This window comes from Ovis canadensis, chromosome 21 (genome assembly GCF_042477335.2).
Source record: "Ovis canadensis isolate MfBH-ARS-UI-01 breed Bighorn chromosome 21, ARS-UI_OviCan_v2, whole genome shotgun sequence".
Lineage (NCBI taxonomy): Eukaryota > Metazoa > Chordata > Mammalia > Artiodactyla > Bovidae > Ovis > Ovis canadensis.
In genome coordinates this window covers 59,981,773-60,001,514 of record NC_091265.1, presented here as the reverse complement: position 1 = coordinate 60,001,514, position 19,742 = coordinate 59,981,773, and the positions used below count along the sequence as shown (strand labels likewise).

The 19,742-nt window shown below is 59.2% G+C and overlaps 1 protein-coding gene across 3 annotated transcripts; it reads left to right on the top strand.

Annotated features, from left to right (window-relative positions):
• Window positions 1–149: 149 nt before the first annotated feature.
• LTBP3 (latent transforming growth factor beta binding protein 3) lies at window positions 150–19,684 on the top strand. 3 transcript variants are annotated; one of them, XM_069566214.1, is made up of 28 exons: window positions 150–919; window positions 3,718–4,038; window positions 4,188–4,390; window positions 4,564–4,669; window positions 4,862–4,954; window positions 5,083–5,205; window positions 5,700–5,858; window positions 5,949–6,134; window positions 6,683–6,699; window positions 6,776–6,848; window positions 7,027–7,116; window positions 8,946–9,071; window positions 9,154–9,285; window positions 9,423–9,551; window positions 9,789–9,911; window positions 10,145–10,267; window positions 13,005–13,127; window positions 13,363–13,482; window positions 16,651–16,779; window positions 17,078–17,245; window positions 17,423–17,506; window positions 17,805–17,933; window positions 18,037–18,174; window positions 18,269–18,409; window positions 18,555–18,716; window positions 18,815–18,895; window positions 18,979–19,110; window positions 19,266–19,684. In XM_069566214.1, the coding sequence occupies exons 1-28, from the start codon at window positions 595–597 to the stop codon at window positions 19,415–19,417; spliced, it is 3,888 nt and encodes a 1,295-aa protein (XP_069422315.1). In that variant the 5' UTR covers window positions 150–594; the 3' UTR covers window positions 19,418–19,684. The 3 variants fall into 3 exon arrangements, with proteins under 3 accessions (XP_069422315.1, XP_069422316.1, XP_069422314.1); XM_069566215.1 differs by lacking the exon at window positions 13,005–13,127 and having other exon boundaries at window positions 502–919; XM_069566213.1 differs by lacking the exon at window positions 6,683–6,699 and having other exon boundaries at window positions 502–919; window positions 5,949–6,135; window positions 6,775–6,848.
• Window positions 19,685–19,742: the final 58 nt, after the last annotated feature.

The window sequence follows — 19,742 nt, the reverse complement described above, 5'->3', positions numbered from 1 at the left end:
GCGGGCATCTGGGGTGGGGACCGCCCCCCTTAGCCTCCACCCGCCCGCACACCCTCGCTCCCCCAGGCGGCAGCGACGACGCTTTAAACAGAAAAAAAACTGTCTCCCTGGCCCGGGGCCAGCGTCCCAGCCCCCCTCGCCGCCGCCGCGCCGCGCTCCAGCCAGGGAAAACAACTGCTCACTTCTCCCTGCGTCCGCCCCGCGCGTTCCCTGCTTCCCGGCGGCCGCGGGAGCCCAGCCCGGCCGGGGGAGGCGCGGAGCGGGCCGGCCGCCCGGCCTTCCTCTCCCCTCGCTCCTCCTCTCCGCCTCAACTTGCTCCGGCCTCCTCGCTCCGGCCTCACGTTGGGGCCTCCGCAGGCCCCCGGCCCCGGCTCGTGGCTGGGCTCCTTCCCGGGGCAGTGGAAGTTTCTGGGCTCCCCGCGGTCCAGCCTCCATCTCTCTGCCTCTCACTGGGCCCGCGCCCGCGCTTCCTCCCATCCTGTCCCTCGCTGCCCTCTCTGCGCCTCTCCCGGGGCTCCCGGCTTGCTTATCCCCCTAGGGCGTCGGGACCATCGCCCCCGCCCGGGCGCGCCCCCCCGGGTCCTGCGGCCCCGGATGCCCGGGCCCCGTGGGGCTGCTGGCGGCCTGGCCCCTGAGATGCGCGGGGCGGGGGCGGCGGGGCTGCTGGCGCTGCTGCTGCTGCTGCTGCTGCTGGGCCCGGGCGGCGGGGCCGAGGGGGGGCCGGCGGGCGAGAGGGGCGCTGGCGGGGGCGGGGCGCTGGCCCGCGAGCGCTTCAAGGTGGTCTTTGCGCCGGTGATCTGCAAGCGGACCTGTCTCAAGGGCCAGTGCCGGGACAGTTGTCAGAAGGGCTCCAACATGACGCTCATCGGAGAGAACGGCCACAGCACCGACACGCTCACGGGCTCCGGCTTCCGCGTGGGTGAGGGCCGGGGGCGCGGGCGGGGGGCGCGGGGAAGGCCAGCTCCCGGAGCCCACGTGGGAGACATGGCAGCGGAGGCCTTGTGACCCTGGCGACCGTGGGTTCAGAGAGCGGAACCGGAGGGCCGCGGGCCCCAGGGGCTTCAGGGGCCTTGGGAGGCTGGAGTGCTGGGGCGGGAGTTGGGAGGGTTGCGTGGAAGCCTGGACTTCACAGCTTCGGGTTGGGGTTGAGGCCTAAGGTGTGGGGTCATGCTGGCGCCCTGGATGGCACAGGCTTCTAGGAAAGTGCTGGGTTCTGAGAGGGAGTCGAGGTCGACAGGCAGGGGCTTTTGTGGGGATGCCAACTGGCGCAGGTCTCAGAGGAGGGTTAAGTATTCCCCCTAGAAACAGACTCGCTGGAAGAAACAGGAAAAGTCTTTTAAAAATGTCTTAAGTAGGGCCTGCCAGCAGTAGACACCTGCATTCCCTGGGAGGAGGAGCCAAGCTCAGGCTGGGAGTGAGGGAATTAGTTACTGGAGAGGTCTTAGAGGGGAGGGGCGTTGAGGCCTAACAAGTGGGGAGCAGGCCTGGAGGTAGAGGCTGGCTTGGGTCCTCGGTCTCTCCTTTTTCTGATGCTCCATCTGTGCTTCCCCCAGAAGCTTGAACAGTTCCACCTCAGAGTCTCCCTCCAGCCCCCCAAACCCTGAAAACTCCAAGGGGCCAGGCCTGGGGCTCAGCGCTCCTCCCCCAGGGCCCTGTGGGCCAGGCTGGGGGAGGCGTCCCAACAGTAATTACCCTCCCGGACAGGGTAATTAGGCCAGGCCCACGATGGCACCGGCAAAACAGCCCCTCTTACACACTCCTATACTCACATAGCCACTACAGATCAGAGGTGGCTCACGCTTCTCATAAGATGTGTGTGTGGGTCTGTGTGTGCACATGTGCTTGCACATGGCATACACGCAGGGGTATGCCCGGGCTTTGGGCTGGCACACTGGGCTCAAGTACAGGTTTCTCTGTGTTATCTTGGGTGCACGTCTGCAGTGACTTTGGGAGTGTTTATGTAAGCCTGTGTTGGTGTCAGAATGAGTCTGTGCATGTGTGTGTGTGATGAGATGACTGTGCATGTGAGCGTCCCTGGGCCTGGCCTCCCAAGCCCCCGGTCATCCTGCCCAGGCTGCTGTCTCCATCCGTGCTGCCCACATCCCTCAGGCTCAGTGCCCAGGCCACAGTGGGCGGGTGTCACCGGGAGGTCACCCTCACCGCTGTGGGTGACTCACTGGGAGGCAGGAAGGAGAGAATCCTGCCTCCCCCAGCCCAGGACACACCCCTTCTGCCCTGAGAGTCTGGCCCCCAGAGGCCAGGCAGGATGGGCTGGGCTGGGCTGGGCTGCTCGTAGCCAGGCCCTGGTGGCCTTGCATGTGGGCCATCCCTCTGAGGCCCTCCAGGTGTCCAGGGGGCAGCACCCCCACCTCCCCATCCTGGCAAGTGAGGGCAGTCCTGGGGGAGGGGCTAGAGAGGGGCTGGGCTTGGTGCACGAGCGCAGGTCCCCGAGGCTGGATTTCAGATGTGAGTGTGTGACAGACAGACAGACATCCCATCAGCTCCCTGAGTTCACTCCTTCATTCATTCCCCCACCACCTCCTCTGGCACCCAGAGCTGAGGCAGAGGGTGGGTGGGATGTGAGGAAGGGCTCTCCTCCTGGGGGAGGGGCTGGAAGGATATGATGTGAATATGCACAGATGGGGACTAGGCTCTGAGTGGGCAGAAATGGCATGGGTCAAGGAAGGGAAGCAGAAGACGTGGCACGTCTGTAGGAAACAGGAGATGAGTCCTGGAGCGTAGGGTGCACATGGAAAGAGCAGATGGGGATGGGCCGAAAGAAGGTTCCTTCTGGGCCACCGAGAGCAGGCAGGGAAGCTAGCTGGGAGCAGGGCTGTGACTGTGCCGGAGCTTTGCCCGACCAAGTTTCTCTGGGGGTGCTTGGGATGTGGACAGGCAGGGGAGGGGCAGGGGACATGGGCAGGAGGGAAGATGGATTATGAGACATTACAGAGGCCGGAACTGGCTGGGGTGGGAGCAGGGGAGACTGGAGCCTCAAGGCTCAGTTATGAATGACTGGGCAGGCAGGGATCCCAGTGGTGGTCCAAGGCCAAGAAGAGGTGGGGAGGCAGAATGCTGATTTCTGACAGGGTCCCCTGGGTGGAGTTGCTTAAGAGAGGTCCCAGCGGAGTACAGCTCAAGTTGGCAGCGGTGAGGTGAGGGCCCTGGGATGGCTGAACAGAGGGAGGGAGAGCCCAGAGAGGGCTGAGTCAGGGGAAGGACTGGGGGGCAAGGAGGAGGCACCAGATAGAGACTGGGTGTCCAGGAAAGACCCAAGGGGAGGGAAAGGCTAGTCCATCACCATCATCATCAGCTGCTACTGCTTATTAAACACCCTCTGTGTACTAGGCACTGTGCAGAGTTTTGGACAGGCCTTGCTTCATTTAATAGATGGGACCGCCCTACAGATGAAGACACTGAGGCCTGGGAGGGGAAGTCAGTCGCTCAGAGTCACGCAGCTGGCACAGGGTCTCCTAGATAGGATGCAAGTTCAAGATGCCAGTGGCCCCTAGGGTATAAGGATGTTGGGGGACCTGGAGGGTAGCATGTGTGTGTATCTGATGTGTTACTAAGGCCAGCTTCCCAGGGAGGACAGAACCAGTGGGTGGCTTGGAAGTAGGGAGGAGGGGAAGGAAGAGACAGGATGTGGGTGAGGGACTGGGTTTGGGCGCTGGCCACAGGGGTCTGCCTGAGCCCTGACCTACCTCTCCTCCCTAGTGGTGTGCCCCCTGCCCTGTATGAACGGCGGCCAGTGCTCCTCGCGAAACCAGTGCCTGTGTCCCCCGGACTTCACGGGTCGCTTCTGCCAGGTGCCGGCTGGAGGAGCTGGCGGAGGCGCTGGCGGCTCAGGCCCTGGGCTTGGCCGGGCCGGGGCCCTGTCCACAGGCGCACTGGCTCCAGAGGGCGAGTCTGTGGCCAGCAAGCACGCCATGTACGCGGTCCAGGTGATCGCCGATCCGCCAGGGCCCGGGGAGGGGCCCCCTGCCCAGCATGCGACGTTTCTGGTGCCCCTCGGGCCAGGACAGATCTCAGCGGAAGGTACCAGGCTTTGGGCAGGCCCCGGGAGGCCGAGGTGGGCGGGCACTGGAGGGGGTCGGCAGGACCTGGGCGGGGCCAGCCTTGGAGGAGCTCCGCGCCGCCACCTGCGCTGCGGGGCAGCTCTGAAGCCGCCGTGCCCCGCCCCCCAGTGCAGGCCCCGCCCCCCGTGGTGAACGTGCGCGTCCACCACCCGCCCGAGGCCTCGGTCCAAGTGCACCGCATCGAAGGACCCAACGCCGAGGGCCCGGCCCCCTCCCAGCACCTGCTGCCGCACCCCAAGCCCCCGCATCCCCGGCCACCCACCCAGAAGCCCCTGGGCCGCTGCTTCCAGGACACGCTGCCCAAGCAGCCAGTGAGTGAACCCACAGACGCCTCTCAGGGCCGCTCTGTTCCAATCCACCGGGTTTGCTCAGAACTGGGGGGGTGTCCTGCAGGTTGAGTGGGGAGAGGAGGAAAAGGGCCCGAGGAGGGAGGCCAGGTGGGGGCTGGGCAGCCTGTCACCCCTGTCCACGCTCTTCTCCCTAGTGTGGCAGCAACCCCCTTCCGGGCCTCACCAAGCAAGAAGACTGCTGTGGGAGCATCGGCACCGCTTGGGGCCAGAGCAAGTGCCACAAGTGCCCCCAGCTGCAGTGTGAGTGCCCTGGCTCGGTGAGATCTCTGCCGCTCCCCACGGGGCACACCCTCCAGCCCCTCCCAGCCCTGCAGGCTGAGCCTCTCACTTCCCACCCGGGTCCCCTCAGTACCCCACTCCCCCACCCAGTGCCGTCCCTTCCCTCTCTGCAGCCCCTGTGTTCTCTCCTGCCATGCTCTCCTCTCTCCACAGACACAGGGGTGCAGAAGCCAGGGCCTGTACGTGGGGAGATGGGCACTGACTGCCCCCAGGGCTACAAGAGGCTCAACAGCACACACTGCCAGGGTATGGGCCATTTGTCACTGGGTGGGGGGGGAGGAGGCGGGGCTGGGGTAGAACCCTGAGGTTCCTGGAGCAGGTCGCTGTCACCTTGTGGCCCTGGCCTGGAGGGACCAAACTCTCACTTATTACAGACATCAACGAGTGCGCGATGCCAGGCATGTGTCGCCATGGTGACTGCCTCAACAACCCTGGTTCCTATCGCTGTGTCTGCCCACCTGGCCATAGCTTGGGCCCCTCCCGCACACAGTGCATCGGTGAGACTCGGGGGTCCTTGGAGGTCACCAAGTATGGGTGGAGGGTAAGGCTCCAAACAGTAAGGATCAGAGGTCACAGGGTCAGAGTGAGGTCAAGGGTTGACTGCTGGAGGAGCAAGATCTAGAGCAGATGGGGTCAGGGATCAGTGGGTTCAGGAGTTGCATGAGATCTGGAATAAGAGGTCACATGGGGTCAGGGGTTATGAGAAGGCAGTGTCATATGAGACCAAGGGCTTGTTGAGTGGGAGGGATCAAGTCTAGAGCAGCTAGAATCAGGGATCAATGGGTTCAGTGGTCACAGAAGTTTCAGGTACTACATGAGGTCAGAATAATACAGGTTTCAGGGGTCAAATGAATTCAGGGTCATGTGGGGTCAGGGACCACACGAGAATCAAGGCCTCTTGTGCCAGAGAGGTGAGGTCTGGAGCAGCTGAGAAGAGGGACATGGGCAGCATTCAGGCCCAGATGCCCATGCCCATCACTGGCCCCTGCAGCAGACAAGCCGGAGGAGAAGAGCCTGTGTTTCCGCCTGGTGAGCCCTGAACACCAGTGCCAGCACCCCCTGACCACACGCCTCACCCGCCAACTCTGCTGCTGCAGCGTCGGCAAGGCCTGGGGTGCCAGGTGCCAGCGCTGCCCAGCTGATGGCACTGGTGAGCCAGGGGCCTTTGGGGCTGGGGGGCTGTCTGTGAGCCTGCCTCTCCAGGAAGGGCTCACTTGCTTGCCCCTTGCTCTGGCCACAGCTGCCTTCAAGGAGATCTGCCCAGCTGGGAAGGGGTACCACATCCTCACCTCCCACCAGACGCTCACCATTCAGGGCGAAAGTGACTTTTCCCTTTTCCTGCACCCTGATGGGCCACCCAAGCCCCAGCAGCTGCCCGAGAGCCCCAGCCGGGCACCACCACCTGAGGACACAGAGGAAGAGAGAGGTCTGGCCCGATCCCTCCTGTTTCCTGACAGCTGCAGAACCCCTAGGTCTGATACCTTGACCCTTGACCCACAGTTAGGACCTGAGTCTAACCTCTAGCTCCTAATCCCAGACTAGCATTGACCCCTAGAGTTGACATTCTGACCCCTAACCAGTGTTGTAACTAAGCCCAGGATGTCATCCCTGATCCACGGGATTTGATCATTTATTGCCCTCCAGGTTCAATCCTCTGACACCAGGACACCTTTGATTTCCAGATCAGGGCACTAATGCAGCTCAAATGCTGCCTCTAGATTTGACCCTCTGACCCCTGACTCAGGATTTGACCCTGGCTATAACCTCCCAAGCTGAGGACCTTGTCCAGCCATCGCTTCACTGACCTGTGATGAAAACATTCCCAGACATCAGGATCTAATTCTTAATGCTTGACCCAGAGACATGATCGTTGAACTCTTAGGGACTCTGACCACACATGCCCAACTGCCAGTCCCAGACTTGACTCCCTTCTCCCAGCCCAACACTTAATGGCCCCATCTTCTTCCCTTCTAGGGGTGAGCACAGACTCAGTGAGTATAAGAACCCAGGTGGGAGGGGCAGGGAGGCCAAGGAGACACAGAGGGTTCATGCTACTGTCGCCCGCAGCCAGTGATTGAAGAGCAGTCAGCGCAGCAGAGCCACCCGACTGTCACCACATCTCCTGCCCGGCCCTACCCGGGTGAGCTGGGCACTGTAGACACCAGTCCTCAGGGGCTGTCACTGCCGGGGAAGTTCACAGCTTAGGCACCAGGGGGCGGTGCAGCTGGTTGTGGAGTTGCCGGCCCCGTGACCTGCGGGGAGAGGGGCGGCTCTCTCAGTGTCCTCACCCGCTGATGGTCGTGTGCTGCTGCCCGCAGAACTGATCTCCTGGCCCCCACCGCCCCAGTTCCTGCCCGACTTGCCCCCGTCCCGCAGTGCGGTGGAAATCGCCCCTACTCAAGTCACAGGTAAGATTCGCCCACCTAGGTCACGCCCCAGGTAAGTCACGCCCCCAACTTAGGGTTTCTCCTTCCTCACCCCCTCCAATCCTTCCCGAGGGCTGACACCGTCAAGGGCTTACTGTATGCCAGACCCTGGGCTGGGGGCTGGGGAAGCCTCGGCGTGTAACACTCTGAGACGCCTCTCTGCCCTCAGCTGATCCGGGTGGTGTGATGGTCAGGCCAGTCTGAAGGCATTTACAGTCAATGAATATTTATGGAGCACCTACTATGCGCAGGCACTGTTTAGGTGCTGGGGACACAATAGTAAACAAAGCAGATAAAAATTCCCTGTCCTTGTGGAGTAGACAGAGAGCAAACAGATCAATGAGTCCAAATCTAGTGTGTCTCATAAGGGCTATGCAAAAGTAAATCAGAGAAGAAGGAAGGAAGTCTGGGTGTTGAGATCATATGTAGAATGGCAATGAGAGAAGGCTTTCTGAACAGAGCTTTTAAGAGTGTTAGAAATTAACGACAAAATGTGGGAAAGAAATGGGCTAGCAGGTTGGGGAAAAGGACATTCTGGTTTGGGCAGAAGTTTGGGCAAAGGCGTGGAAACATGAAACCCTGGTTTCATGGAGAAGAGAGAAACCACACACAGATCAGTGTTTCTGAACTAGGAGAGGGCCGGCTCAAGGAGCTTTAAGAGGCTTGGATTTGATCCCAAAGGCTGTGGGAAGTGTCTGCATGGTTTGGGGCATCATAATAATTGCTAGCTATGGCTGAACAGTTGCCCTGGGCCAGGCACTGACTGGAGAGTTTTACATACTAAATACCATTTACCTTTCTTGTACTCTGTGAAGTGGGCATGGTTAGCCTCATTTTCCAGATGAGAAAACTGAGGCTAAGAGAGGTTCGGTAGCTGATCCCAGGTCACACAGTTGAGCCGGATTCAAGCCCATGTCTGGTTGGACTCCAGCCACAAGGAAGCCACCAACCTGATTGAAAACTGGAGACTAGATGAGCTCCTAGTGGAAGGTGGCTGCCCAGGAATCTGCACAGGCTGGGATAACCCAGTGACAGCCTGGGGACTGTGGGAATGTGGAGAAAGAGGCACTTGGGGAGACTTATCAGAGGACGGGGTGTTAAGGAGCCTACAGAGAGGCACTCTAAGCAGAGAGAACAGCCTGCAAGAACCCACTGGCCAGGTGTGTTTGGGAGGGAGTGGAGTTCAGCCTGAGGCCAGGGCTGCCTGGGGCTTTCTGGGGCAGGGTTCAGGGGAGGGGCCACAAGGAAGAAGAGGTGGGAGGCAGGGAGTACTGTGAATCCTAGGAAAGAAGGCAAGGAGGCTTCCTGAGTCTGATCACCTGTGCCATCCAGGGTTCCCAGGAAAGTAGCTCCTGCCTGCCTTGGGAGGGGGAGGAAAACTTCTGGAATGGGGGCGGGGGTGGGCAGGTCTCTAAGGCAAGGGGTGTTGGTTCGCTTGTCTGGAGGATATTGGTGTGATTGAGGCTACAGAGTTTAAGGTGTTGAGGTGACTCGAGTCAGAGTATAGTAAGTGGAGAGAGAAGTATCAAGGGTCCTCAGCTTGAGGAGATGGGGATGCCAGGGACCTGGGATCATGGTTTGGGGCTACTTGGGATTGTGATGTTGCGGTTATCTGTGATGGAGGTGTAGGGAATCCTAGGATGGGGGGGGATGGCTGTACGGAGATCTGAAATCATAGTGCGACCAGGCTCAGTTATCGGCGTCGAGAGTGATGGGGTGTCCAGTTCTTCCCTGGGAATGTGGCAGAAAGTGACTGCTCCCTGCCTGCCCCCTCTGACCTGCCGCCCTTTTCCCCCGGGCGCCCCCGGCAGAGACGGACGAGTGCCGACTGAACCAAAACATCTGTGGCCACGGAGAGTGCGTCCCGGGACCCTCGGACTATTCCTGCCATTGCAATCCCGGCTACCGGTCGCATCCGCAGCATCGCTACTGCGTGGGTGAGCGTGGAGAGTGGGTGGCGCGGCGGCGGCCCTGGCTCCCGACCGTCGTCTGACGTCTCCCCATCCGCGCCCTTCTCAGACGTGAACGAATGCGAGGCGGAGCCTTGCGGCGCCGGGCGGGGCATCTGCATGAACACCGGCGGTTCCTACAATTGCCACTGCAACCGAGGCTACCGCCTGCACGTTGGCGCCGGGGGGCGCTCTTGCGTGGGTGAGCACTGAGTGGCCGGGGGCGTGGCCGGGGCCGGGGGCGGGCCCCGGGATCGGCGGACCCGAGGGGCTCTCCCGACCGCATGTCATCCCTTCCGCCGCCTTGCACTCCCCTCGCCCCCCCTTCCTCCCGCTCAGACCTGAACGAGTGCGCCAAGCCCCACCTGTGCGGCGACGGCGGCTTCTGCATCAACTTTCCGGGACACTACAAGTGCAACTGCTACCCCGGCTACCGGCTTAAAGCCTCCCGACCGCCCGTGTGCGAAGGTGGGAAAGACCCATCCGGACCGACGCGGGTCCTCAGCGGTGCCTCGGCCTGGGGTGGGGGCGGAGGGCCTCACTCCCGTCTCCACCCAGCCCTGGGCCTCTCGGAGGTTTCGATCTGGACCCAGAGGGCCCGCTTCGCCTGGTCGATCCGTGACAGAGAGAGGCCCTGCCGAGGCCCCTGAGCACCTGGCCGGCAATGTTGTTCCCAAACGAGTTTTCTTCCTTCCTTCTGCGCAGACATCGACGAGTGCCGAGACCCTAGCACCTGCCCGGATAGCAAATGCGAGAACAAACCTGGGAGCTTCAAGTGCATTGCCTGTCTGCCAGGCTACCGCAGCCAAGGGGGCGGGGCCTGCCGCGGTGAGCGCGAGGCTGGGGTCCGGGTGGGGCGGGGCTTCGATCACAAGAAGGCGGGGCCCTTCGGGAGTTGCCTCGGTGATGGGGCGGGGCTATTGGCGTGGGAGTCGGCTCCAGAACCCGGCTTCCCCCGCCCCGGGCTGGGGACCCCCACCATCCTGGAAGGAGGGTCTCCCATCCCCTCACAGTACCTCGTCCAGTGGGGCGGGGTCCGAGGCGAGCCTTCTCCGCCGCAGATGTGAACGAGTGCGCCGAGGGCAACCCCTGCTCTCCCGGCTGGTGCGAGAACCTTCCGGGCTCCTTCCGCTGCACGTGCGCCCAGGGCTATGCGCCCGCGCAGGACGGCCTCAGTTGCCTGGGTGAGCGCCAGCCCTCCCCGCCCTGCGTCCCGCCACCTACTCGAGCGTCGAAGTTGGGGACCGGGTCACCCCATCTGTCGGCCGGGAGACAGCTAATTCGCAGGCACTTTTCCTTCACTGACCCACTCACTCACTTTCTCCACAACCTGGCGGAGGAGGGGGCGGCGGAATTTCTAGGTAGGAAGGATCTTAAGAGGCAAGGCTTGAAGCTGCGTTTGCAAAGCACAGTTACTTGAATATTTAGTAGGAGAGATATAAAAGAAAGGGGCTGTCAGTATTGTCCCCCCACCGGCAATAATGTTTCTTATGAGTCAGGAGATGGGCTGAGGGATGAGAGTCAGAGAAACTGGAGAACCGTGGACACCGACTGTGGAGCGCAGAGCTGTCGGCCTCAGTGGAGTCTGGGTGTTTCTGGGAAACCTCAGGGGGACTGGGAGAAGAGGAGGCTCGAGTTGTCTTAAAGGATCAACAGGAGTTAGCCAAGCAAAGAAAGGAGAGAGGGAAGAGCGTGCCAGGCTCTCTGAACACCAGCAGAATGTACAGGGAAAGGAAGGTGCAAGTAGGGGGTGGGGCTGAGGCTGGCTGGTGAAGGGCAGGTCCCCACCTCCTGAAGGGCCCACCTAAGCCCTGCCCAGGAGGTTGAGCTTCACCCTGAAGTTATTAGGAGGCACCTGAAGGGAAAGGCTACCCACTGCAGTATTCTGGCCTGGAGAATCCCATGGACTGTATAGTCCATGGGGTCGCAGAGTCGGACACGACTGAGCGACTTTGAGGAGGAGGCGGCGGAAGCATTTTAAGGGGAAGAATGACTTTTGCTATTTGTTCTAGAAAGTTCTCTGATGCCCATTGTGGAGAGGGACTGGAGGTCTGGCGGAGACTCAGAACAGAGACAGTGGCGGATGTGATAATAGTGGCCTCAAAGATGGTCATGAGACTATGTGATATTAGAGAAGTATTAAAATGAGTTACCTGGGCTTGTTAACTGGGTATCAAGGTGAAGAAGAGAGAGGAGTAAGGGGTCTCCAGGTTTCTAGTTTGGGTGACTCAGCGGGTGCCGCTCACTGGGATAGGGTCCCTGGGAGTGAGGCGTGTTTGAGAAGGAAGACATTAAGTTTCCTGTTGGACAGTTGAGTGTGTGGTCCCTGTGGGTCTCTCAGCCGGTGATGCCCACAGAGAGCAGGCGGTATAGATTGGAAGCCTTGGGCCAGACACACCCACTTGCAACTGTGGGCGGTGGAGCCTCGGGGTGCACACTAGGGGGCGCTGTGGAGCCTCGGGGTGCACACTAGGGGGCGCTGTGGAGCCTCGGGGTGCACACTAGGGGGCTCTGTGGAGCCTCGGGGTGCAGTCAAGGAGGGTGAGTTCAGTGAGGGGAGCATCGTGGACACTGCCAGGTCGGCAGAAGGCAGGGGGTTAGGAGCAGGATATGGGGGAACTGGGGCCTTGGGGGGCCCAGGGAGCACTAGGTGAGAAGCTGGGGAGGGCAGGCATCGAGGGCAGAGGAGGATGCGCTAAATGCGGTAGAGAGGTCCTTGTAACTAAGAACTAACCAGCGAGACAAGAAGGCGGCCTTGGCGGGGTAGCTTCTGTGGCCCGAGGAGAGGCCAGAAGACGGAGGCAGCGGGTGAGGAAGGGCGAGTGGGGTGGGGGCTGTGGGCTGAGGAGAACGGCGCAAGTCTGGACCTGCTGAAGGGCACGGGGCTCCCCAGGCCTCCCCCTGTCAAGGCCTGAGAGAAGGAGAGGGTGGTGCGGCCACGCCGAGGCTCTGGCCACAGGGAGTGGAGCGGCCCGTGGTGCTCCGCGTGGTGGCTGGCCTCAGCCGCACTCAGCGCCCGGCATCCTGAGAAGCAGGCTAGGGCGCTGGCTTTGCCGGAGCAGAGGGGAGGCAGGAGAGGTGTTCAGGGGCCCTTGGGGAGAGGAGGTGAGGAGGGGCCCAGAGAGCGGCGGCGGAGGCAGTGCGAAGGGAGCCGCGCGAAGGGAGCCGCGTCTGAGACGCCCGGGCCTGGGGATGGCGGGGCAGCGCCCAGTCCCTTGTACTGAGAGCGAGTGGCTGGCGTTGAAGTGGAGGTCGCGGACGCGGAGGGAGGGACTGTTGCATCAGAGGCTGGGCCTGGCTGGCCAGATGGATGTTGAAAACGCCCAGGATGGAGAGGAAGAGAGAGGGAAAGGAAGAAGCGCTAGGAAGGTGGGTGCTGATGGCAGTAGAGAGGGGGAGGCTGGGGCGGGGCCAGGTGTCCTTCAGGAAGTGCGGGGTTTGGAAGGGGTCTGGGGTGTGGGCGACTACCAGCTCCCCCCAGAAAGGACTGCACAGAAGCGTGCTCTCAGAGCCAAGTGCCTTTACTGCACAAGCGGGAGAAATTGCTCTGTGAGCATGCAGATACAGGGAGGCTTACTTACAAAGGGAGCCCTGGCAGTGGGGGCAGGGTGGGAGCAGCCGCCAGAGCAGCTGCGGCCGTGAAGCCGGGGCAGACAGGGAGGATTGTTAGGTGAGAATGGAGGAAGGATGGGGAGGCCTGAGCCCTTTGGAACCAGAAATGGCCCAGGGTTCCTGCCAGCGCCTGGCCTGGTCATTAGGGCACGGTGTGCCACACAGGGGCGGGGTGAGGGGGCCCGTGCTTGTCTCCAGCTCCACCTGCCTCAGCTCTGGTGCTCTAGGCCGTGGGCAGGAGTGGGAAGAGGGGAGCAGAGACTCAGGACCACACTGTCCTAGCCCTCTGATGGCCCCTGTGCCCCACAGATGTGGACGAGTGTGAGGCTGGGGGCGTGTGCAACAACGGCATCTGTGCCAACACGCCAGGCTCCTTCCAGTGTCAGTGCCTCTCTGGCTACCATCTGTCAAGGGACCGGAGCCGCTGCGAGGGTGAGGGGAGACCTCACGCTGGGGGGCTGGCCTGTTCCTCCCTGTCCCAGACCGTCCCTGCCCAGGCCGCAACCCCAGGGGCTACCGTGAGCAAGCCCACCACTCCCATGGCCAGCCCCCATCCAGATCCAAGATAGGCCATGGGGTGTGGGCCCTACCCAGGGCTCTTCGGAAGCCTTAGGCCATGTGAGTGGGCTTTGTCCCTGAGATTCTTCACCCCTTTGATTCCCTACAGACATCAATGAGTGTGACTTCCCTGCAGCCTGCATTGGGGGTGATTGCATCAACACCAATGGCTCCTATCGATGTCTCTGTCCCCAGGGGCATCGGCTGGTAGGCGGCCGGAAATGCCAAGGTATGGAGGGATTGGCTGAGAACTCCCGAGGAGCAATGGCAGCAAGCAGTCATCTCCTAGACACACTGTTGATCTGTCTTTCCAACCATCCACTCATTCATTCTACTCTTTCACAGAAAATATTAGTAACAGTAATAATGACAGTAATTAGATGATGCTTATTAGCGTGCCACCTCACCCCTCAATGCATTCATCTAACAAGAGTTTCAGTTCGGTTCAGTTCAGTCACTCAGTCGTGTCCGACTCTTTGTGACCCCATGAATTGCAGCACGCCAGGCCTCCCTGACTATCACCAACTCCCGGAGTTCACTCAAACTCATGTCCGTCGAGTCGGTGATGCCATCCAGCCATCTCATCCTCTGTCGTCCCCTTCTCCTCCTGCCCCCAATCCCTCCCAGCATCAGAGTCTTTTCCAATGAGTCAACTCTTTGCATGAGGTGGCCAAAGTATTGGAGTTTCAGCTTTAGCATCATTCCTTCCAAAGAACACCCAGAACTGATCTCCTTTAGAATGGACTGGTTGGATCTCCTTGCAGTCCGAGGGACTCTCAAGAGTCTTCTCCAACACCACGGTTCAAAAGCATCAATTTTTCAGCGCTCAGCTTTCTTCACAGTCCAACTCTCACATCCATACATGACCACTGGAAAAACCATAGCCTTGACTAGACGGACCTTTGTGGGCAAAGTAATGTCTCTGCTTTTCAATATGCTATCTAGGTTGGTCATAACTTTCCTTCCAAGGAGTAAGTGTCTTTTGATTTCATGGCTGCAGTCACCATCTGCAGTGATTTTGGACCCCCCAAAATAAAGTCTGACACTTTCCACTGTTTCCCCATCTATTTGCCATGAAGTGATGGGACCAGATGCCATGATCTTCGTTTTCTGAATGTTGAGCTTTAAGCCAACTTTTTCACTCTCCTCTTTCACGTTCATCAAGAGTCTTTTTAGTTCCTCTTCACTTTCTGCCATAAGGGTGGTATCATCTGCATACCTGAGGCTATTGTTATTTTTCCCGGCAATCTTGATTCCAGCTTGTGCTTCTTCCAACCCAGCATTTCTCATGATGTACTTTGCATATAAGTTAAATAAGCAGGGTGACAATACACAGCCTTAAGGCACTCCTTTTCCTATTTGGAACCAGTCTGTTGTTCCATGTCCAGTTCTAACTGTTGCTTCCTGACCTGCATATAGGTTTGTCAAGAGGTCTAGTGTTCCCATCTCTTTCAGAATTTTCCACAGTTTATTGTGATCCACACAGTCAAAGGCTTTGGCATAGTCAATAAAGCAGAAATATATGTTTTTCTGGAACTCTCTTGCTTTTTCCATGATCCAGCAGATGTTGGCAATTTGATCTCTGGTTCCTCTGCCTTTTCTAAAACCAGCTTGAACATCTGGAAGTTCACAGTTCACATATTGCTGAAGCCTGGCTTGGAGAATTTTGAGCAGTACTTTACTAGCGTGTGAGATTAGTGCAATTGTGCGGTAGCTTAAGCATTCTTTGGCATTGCCTTTCTTTGGGATTGGAATGCAAACATTTTCCAGTCCTATGGCCACTGCTGAGTTTTCCAAATTTGCTGGCCTATTGAGTGCAGCACTTTCACAGCATCATCTTTCAGGATTTGAAATAGCTCCACTAGAATTCCATCAGCTCCACTAGCTTTGTTTGTAGTGATGCTTTCTAAGGCCCACTTGACTTCACATTCCAGGATGTCTGGCTCTAGGTGAGTGATCACACCATCATGATTATCTTGGTCGTGAAGATTTTTTTTGTACAGTTCTGTGTATTCTTGCCACCTCTTCTTAATATCTTCTGCTTCTGTTAGGTCCATACCATTTCTGTCCTTTATCGAGCCCATCTTTGCATGAAATGTTCCCTTGGTATCTCTAATTTTCTTGACGAGATCTCTAGTCTTTCCCCTTCTGTTGTTTTCCTCTGTTTCTTTGCATTGATCGCTGAGGAAGGCTTTCTTATCTCTCCTTGCTATTCTTTGGAACTCTGCATTCAGATGCTTATATCTTTCCTTTTCTCCATTGCTTTTCACTTCTCTTCTTTTCACAGCTATTTGTAAGGCCTCCCCAGACAGCCATTTTGCTTTTTTGCATTTCTTTTCCATGGGGATGGTCTTGATCCCTGTCTCCTGTGTAATGTCACGAACCTCCGTCCATAGTTCATCAGGCACTCTATCAGATCTAGTCCCTTAAATCTATTTCTCACTTCCACTGTATAATCGTAAGGGATTTGATTTAGGTCATACCTGAATGGTTAGTGGTTTTCCCTACTTTCTTCAATTTAAGTCTGAATTTGGCAATAAGGAGTTCATGATCTGAGCCACAGTCAGCTCCTGGTCTTGTTTTTGCTGACTGTATAGAGCTTCTCCATCTTTGGCTGCAAAGAATATAATCAATCTGATTTTGGTATTGACCATCTGGTGATGTCCATGTGTAGAGTCTTCTCTTGTGTTGTTGGGAGAGGGTGTTTGCTATGACCAATTTACTGAGCACCTAGTATTTGCCAGGTTCTAAGCTCTATACTAGACACTGAGCAATAACCCAGGGCTCCTTGCTAGGAAAATAGTCTCCCCTAGCAAGGAGCCCTGGATAAATTGATTCTTACAATTCAGAGTGCTAGGTGCCAGAAGAGGTCTGGACTAGTGATTAATTGCAACAGGGAAGTGACAGTTGTATTGGAGCTTGAAGTATAAACAGGCTTCCCTAAAGTATAAGTAGATTCCCTAAGCAGAGAAAAGCAAAGGATGGTATTTACCAGGCCCAAAGAAGAGTATTTGCAAAGCACAGAGATCTGGAAGCAGAGCTAGTTGTGTCTTTAGGGAGAGTAGATATCTTGGCCTAGACACAGAGCTGAGGGTGTTAGTGGTTTAGAGCAAAGGGTGATGAGACAAAGATACTGGGAGACCAGACTGAAACCCCAGATGCTGAGCTGAGAGCTAGGTCTTCATTCTGTTAGGGTTTGTGAAGAACAATGCACTGAATGTGTACACATTGACCCACGTGCACAGACGGACAGGAGTGGCTTTCCTGTTGTGTGTGCCTTGAAGTCCAAGTGGAAATTCAGGTTCTCAGCTTGTGTGAGGCCCTTGAGCCCCACCCCCAGGGAGAGAGGGGCTGGTTTCCCTCTGAGTGATTCTTTCTGCTCTTCTCCTCCCTGAAGACATAGATGAGTGCAGCCAGGACCCAGGCCTGTGCCTTCCCCATGGGGCCTGTGAGAACCTGCAGGGCTCCTACGTTTGCATCTGTGATGAGGGCTTCACACCCACCCAGGACCAACACGGCTGTGAGGGTGAGTGCCCTCTCGGCTCCCTCCTCGATCCAGACACTGCAGTTGGGACTCAGAGTTGTACCTGGTCCCACCCTCTGGAATATGAGGAACAAGAAGAAATTTCTTTTGCCTGGGAGAGCCCGGCAGGACCAGACCTGTCAGGTGGCCCCTGAATGCCACACTGAGGATGGAGCTTGGCTTTCACGTGGCAGCTCCGGGGAGCCAGGCGATGTGGGGGCACAGAGGGAAGAGGTTGGTGGGCAGTGTGGACAGGCAAAGACACAGTGCTGGACCCTGAGCTGCTCTCCCCTCCCTTCAGAGGTGGAGCAGCCCCACCACAAGAAGGAGTGCTACCTTAACTTCGATGACACCGTGTTCTGTGACAGTGTTCTGGCCACCAATGTCACCCAGCAGGAGTGCTGCTGCTCGCTGGGGGCTGGCTGGGGAGACCATTGCGAGATCTATCCCTGCCCAGTCTACAGCTCAGGTCAGGAGCCGGGCAGGCCTTTTCCCTTTCCAGAACCTCAGTTTCTTCATTTGGGACCGGATTGGGGAAGAGGGCCCCTTCCTGAGTTGGTGGGAAATGAGAGCTCCGGCCCTACGGCCAGCACACACATGCTCAATCCTGCTCCTTTCCTTCCCCATGGCCACTGTCTCCCCGTAGCTGAGTTCCACAGCCTCTGCCCAGACGGGAAGGGCTATACCCAGGACAACAACATTGTCAACTACGGCATCCCAGCCCACCGTGGTAAGCTCCAACATGGCTCCGCCCACCTGGCTCACCCCGCTCCGCCCTCCGGTTAGGACCGCCCCATCCCTCCAGTGCTTGCCTGTCAATTGCGGGTACTGGAGTAAGGCCCGCCCACTCTCACCGACTGCCCCGCCCCTCTGCTAAGCCCCACCCCATAACCTTAAGTAGGCGTTGGGAAAAGGCCATAGACTTTTCCACCTTTCCACGGTAAGTGCCACGCCCACGTCCTCTGCTACGGGGCCTCAGAGGCCCAGCAGGTAGAGGGTGCGGGCGCCCACGGCCTGTCGCTCTGCAGACATCGATGAATGCATATTGTTTGGGGCGGAGATATGCAAGGAGGGCAAGTGCGTGAACACGCAGCCCGGCTACGAGTGCTATTGCCAGCATGGCTTCTACTACGACTCGAACCTGCTGGAATGCGTGGGTGAGTGCAACTGCCCCCGTGGCCGTGGGAAAGCAGCCAGGAGACAAGCAAAACCACCCGACTCCAGGCCGGTTCCTACCACTCGCGCTTTTCCTCCCCTCAGACGTGGACGAGTGTTTGGACGAGTCTAATTGCCGGAACGGAGTGTGTGAGAACACGCGCGGTGGTTACCGCTGTGCCTGCACTCCCCCGGCCGAGTACAGCCCGGTGCAGCGCCAATGTCTGAGCCCAGAAGAGATGGGTGAGGCCCGGGTCAGCCCTCTGGGGAAACGGGAGGGAGGCTAGCTGAGCCAAGCTGTGACTTCCACCCCCATTCATCCACTTGCTGCCCGCAGACGTGGACGAGTGCCAAGACCCCACAGCCTGCCGCCCTGGCCGCTGCATCAACCTGCCCGGCTCCTACCGCTGCGAGTGCCGCCCGCCCTGGGTACCCGGACCCTCAGGCCGCGACTGCCAGCGCCCCGAGAGCCCGGCGGGTGAGGGCGAGGGTCATCTTGGGCTCTCCAGAACCCTGTGTGCCGCGTGGAGGCCCGGGGCCGCCGTTCCCACGAGGGTGGATTGGAGCGGGGGAGGGCGGCCCCTGCTTTGGGCTCCTCCCTGACACCCGGTCCCCCTCCGCAGAGCGTGCCCCGGAGCGGCGGGACGTGTGCTGGGGCCAGCGCGGAGAAGACGGCATGTGTGCGGGGCCTCTGGCCGGGCCCGCCCTCACCTTCGATGACTGCTGCTGTCGCCAGGGTCGAGGTTGGGGAGCCCAGTGCCGTCCGTGCCCGCCGCGCGGCGCTGGTGAGCATGCCCGAGAGGGGTTGGCCCGGAGGGAATTTGGGGGCGGGAGCCGAGGTGAATCAAAGCCATTGCCTGCTGACCGCCCCCTGATCCCTCAGGGTCCCAGTGCCCGACGTCGCAGAGTGAGAGTAATTCTTTCTGGGACACGAGCCCCCTGCTGCTGGGGAAGCCCGCCAGAGGTGAGTGTAGCTAGAGGGACAGAGTCGGGTCCGCGGCCATCGCCGGGGGCAGTGTTGACGTCTCATTCTCTCGGCCCGCACAGAAGAGGACAGCTCGGAGGAGGATTCGGACGAGTGTCGCTGCGTGAGCGGCCGTTGTGTGCCGCGGCCGGGCGGCGCAGTGTGCGAGTGTCCCGGCGGCTTCCAGCTAGACTCGTCCCGCGCCCGCTGTGTTGGTGAGCCGCGCCGAGGGGGCGGGGCCAGAGGGCAGGTGGGCGGGGCGGGGCGGGGCGGGGTCAGGCCCTGCAGAAGCCCAGCTTGGACCAGAAGCCAAGGGGTCGCACAGCTTTGGCGCCCTCATGAAGTCCTCACTTGTCACCCCCGCTTCCAGACATCGATGAGTGCCGAGAGCTGAACCAGCGCGGGTTACTATGCAAGACCGAGCGCTGCGTGAACACGAGCGGTTCCTACCGCTGCGTCTGCAAAGCTGGCTTCGCGCGCAGCCGCACGCATGGAGCCTGCGTGCCCCAGCGCCGCCGCTGACACCACCCTCGGCCTGGACCTTCGCAATCACCGAGTGGTTTCCGCCCAGCACTTGGGGCGAACTCGGCCTCTCGCTGGTGCCCCGACTCGGGGCTCGGACCCAGGGACCCTTCGGGCCCGTAGACCCCTTACCCGCGCCCCATCTTCCAAGGGCGACCCTGCCGGTTCCGCCTGGCTCACAGGCAGATGTTGGGTCTGTCTGGCGCTGCCGGCCTTCCTTCCAGAGGGCATTTCCCAGAAACTGATAAATCAGATCGTTTCTCTTTACTCTTGGTTTTCGAAGTAAATTGATGTTCATGTCCGTGATGGGCGCAAACTCCAAAGG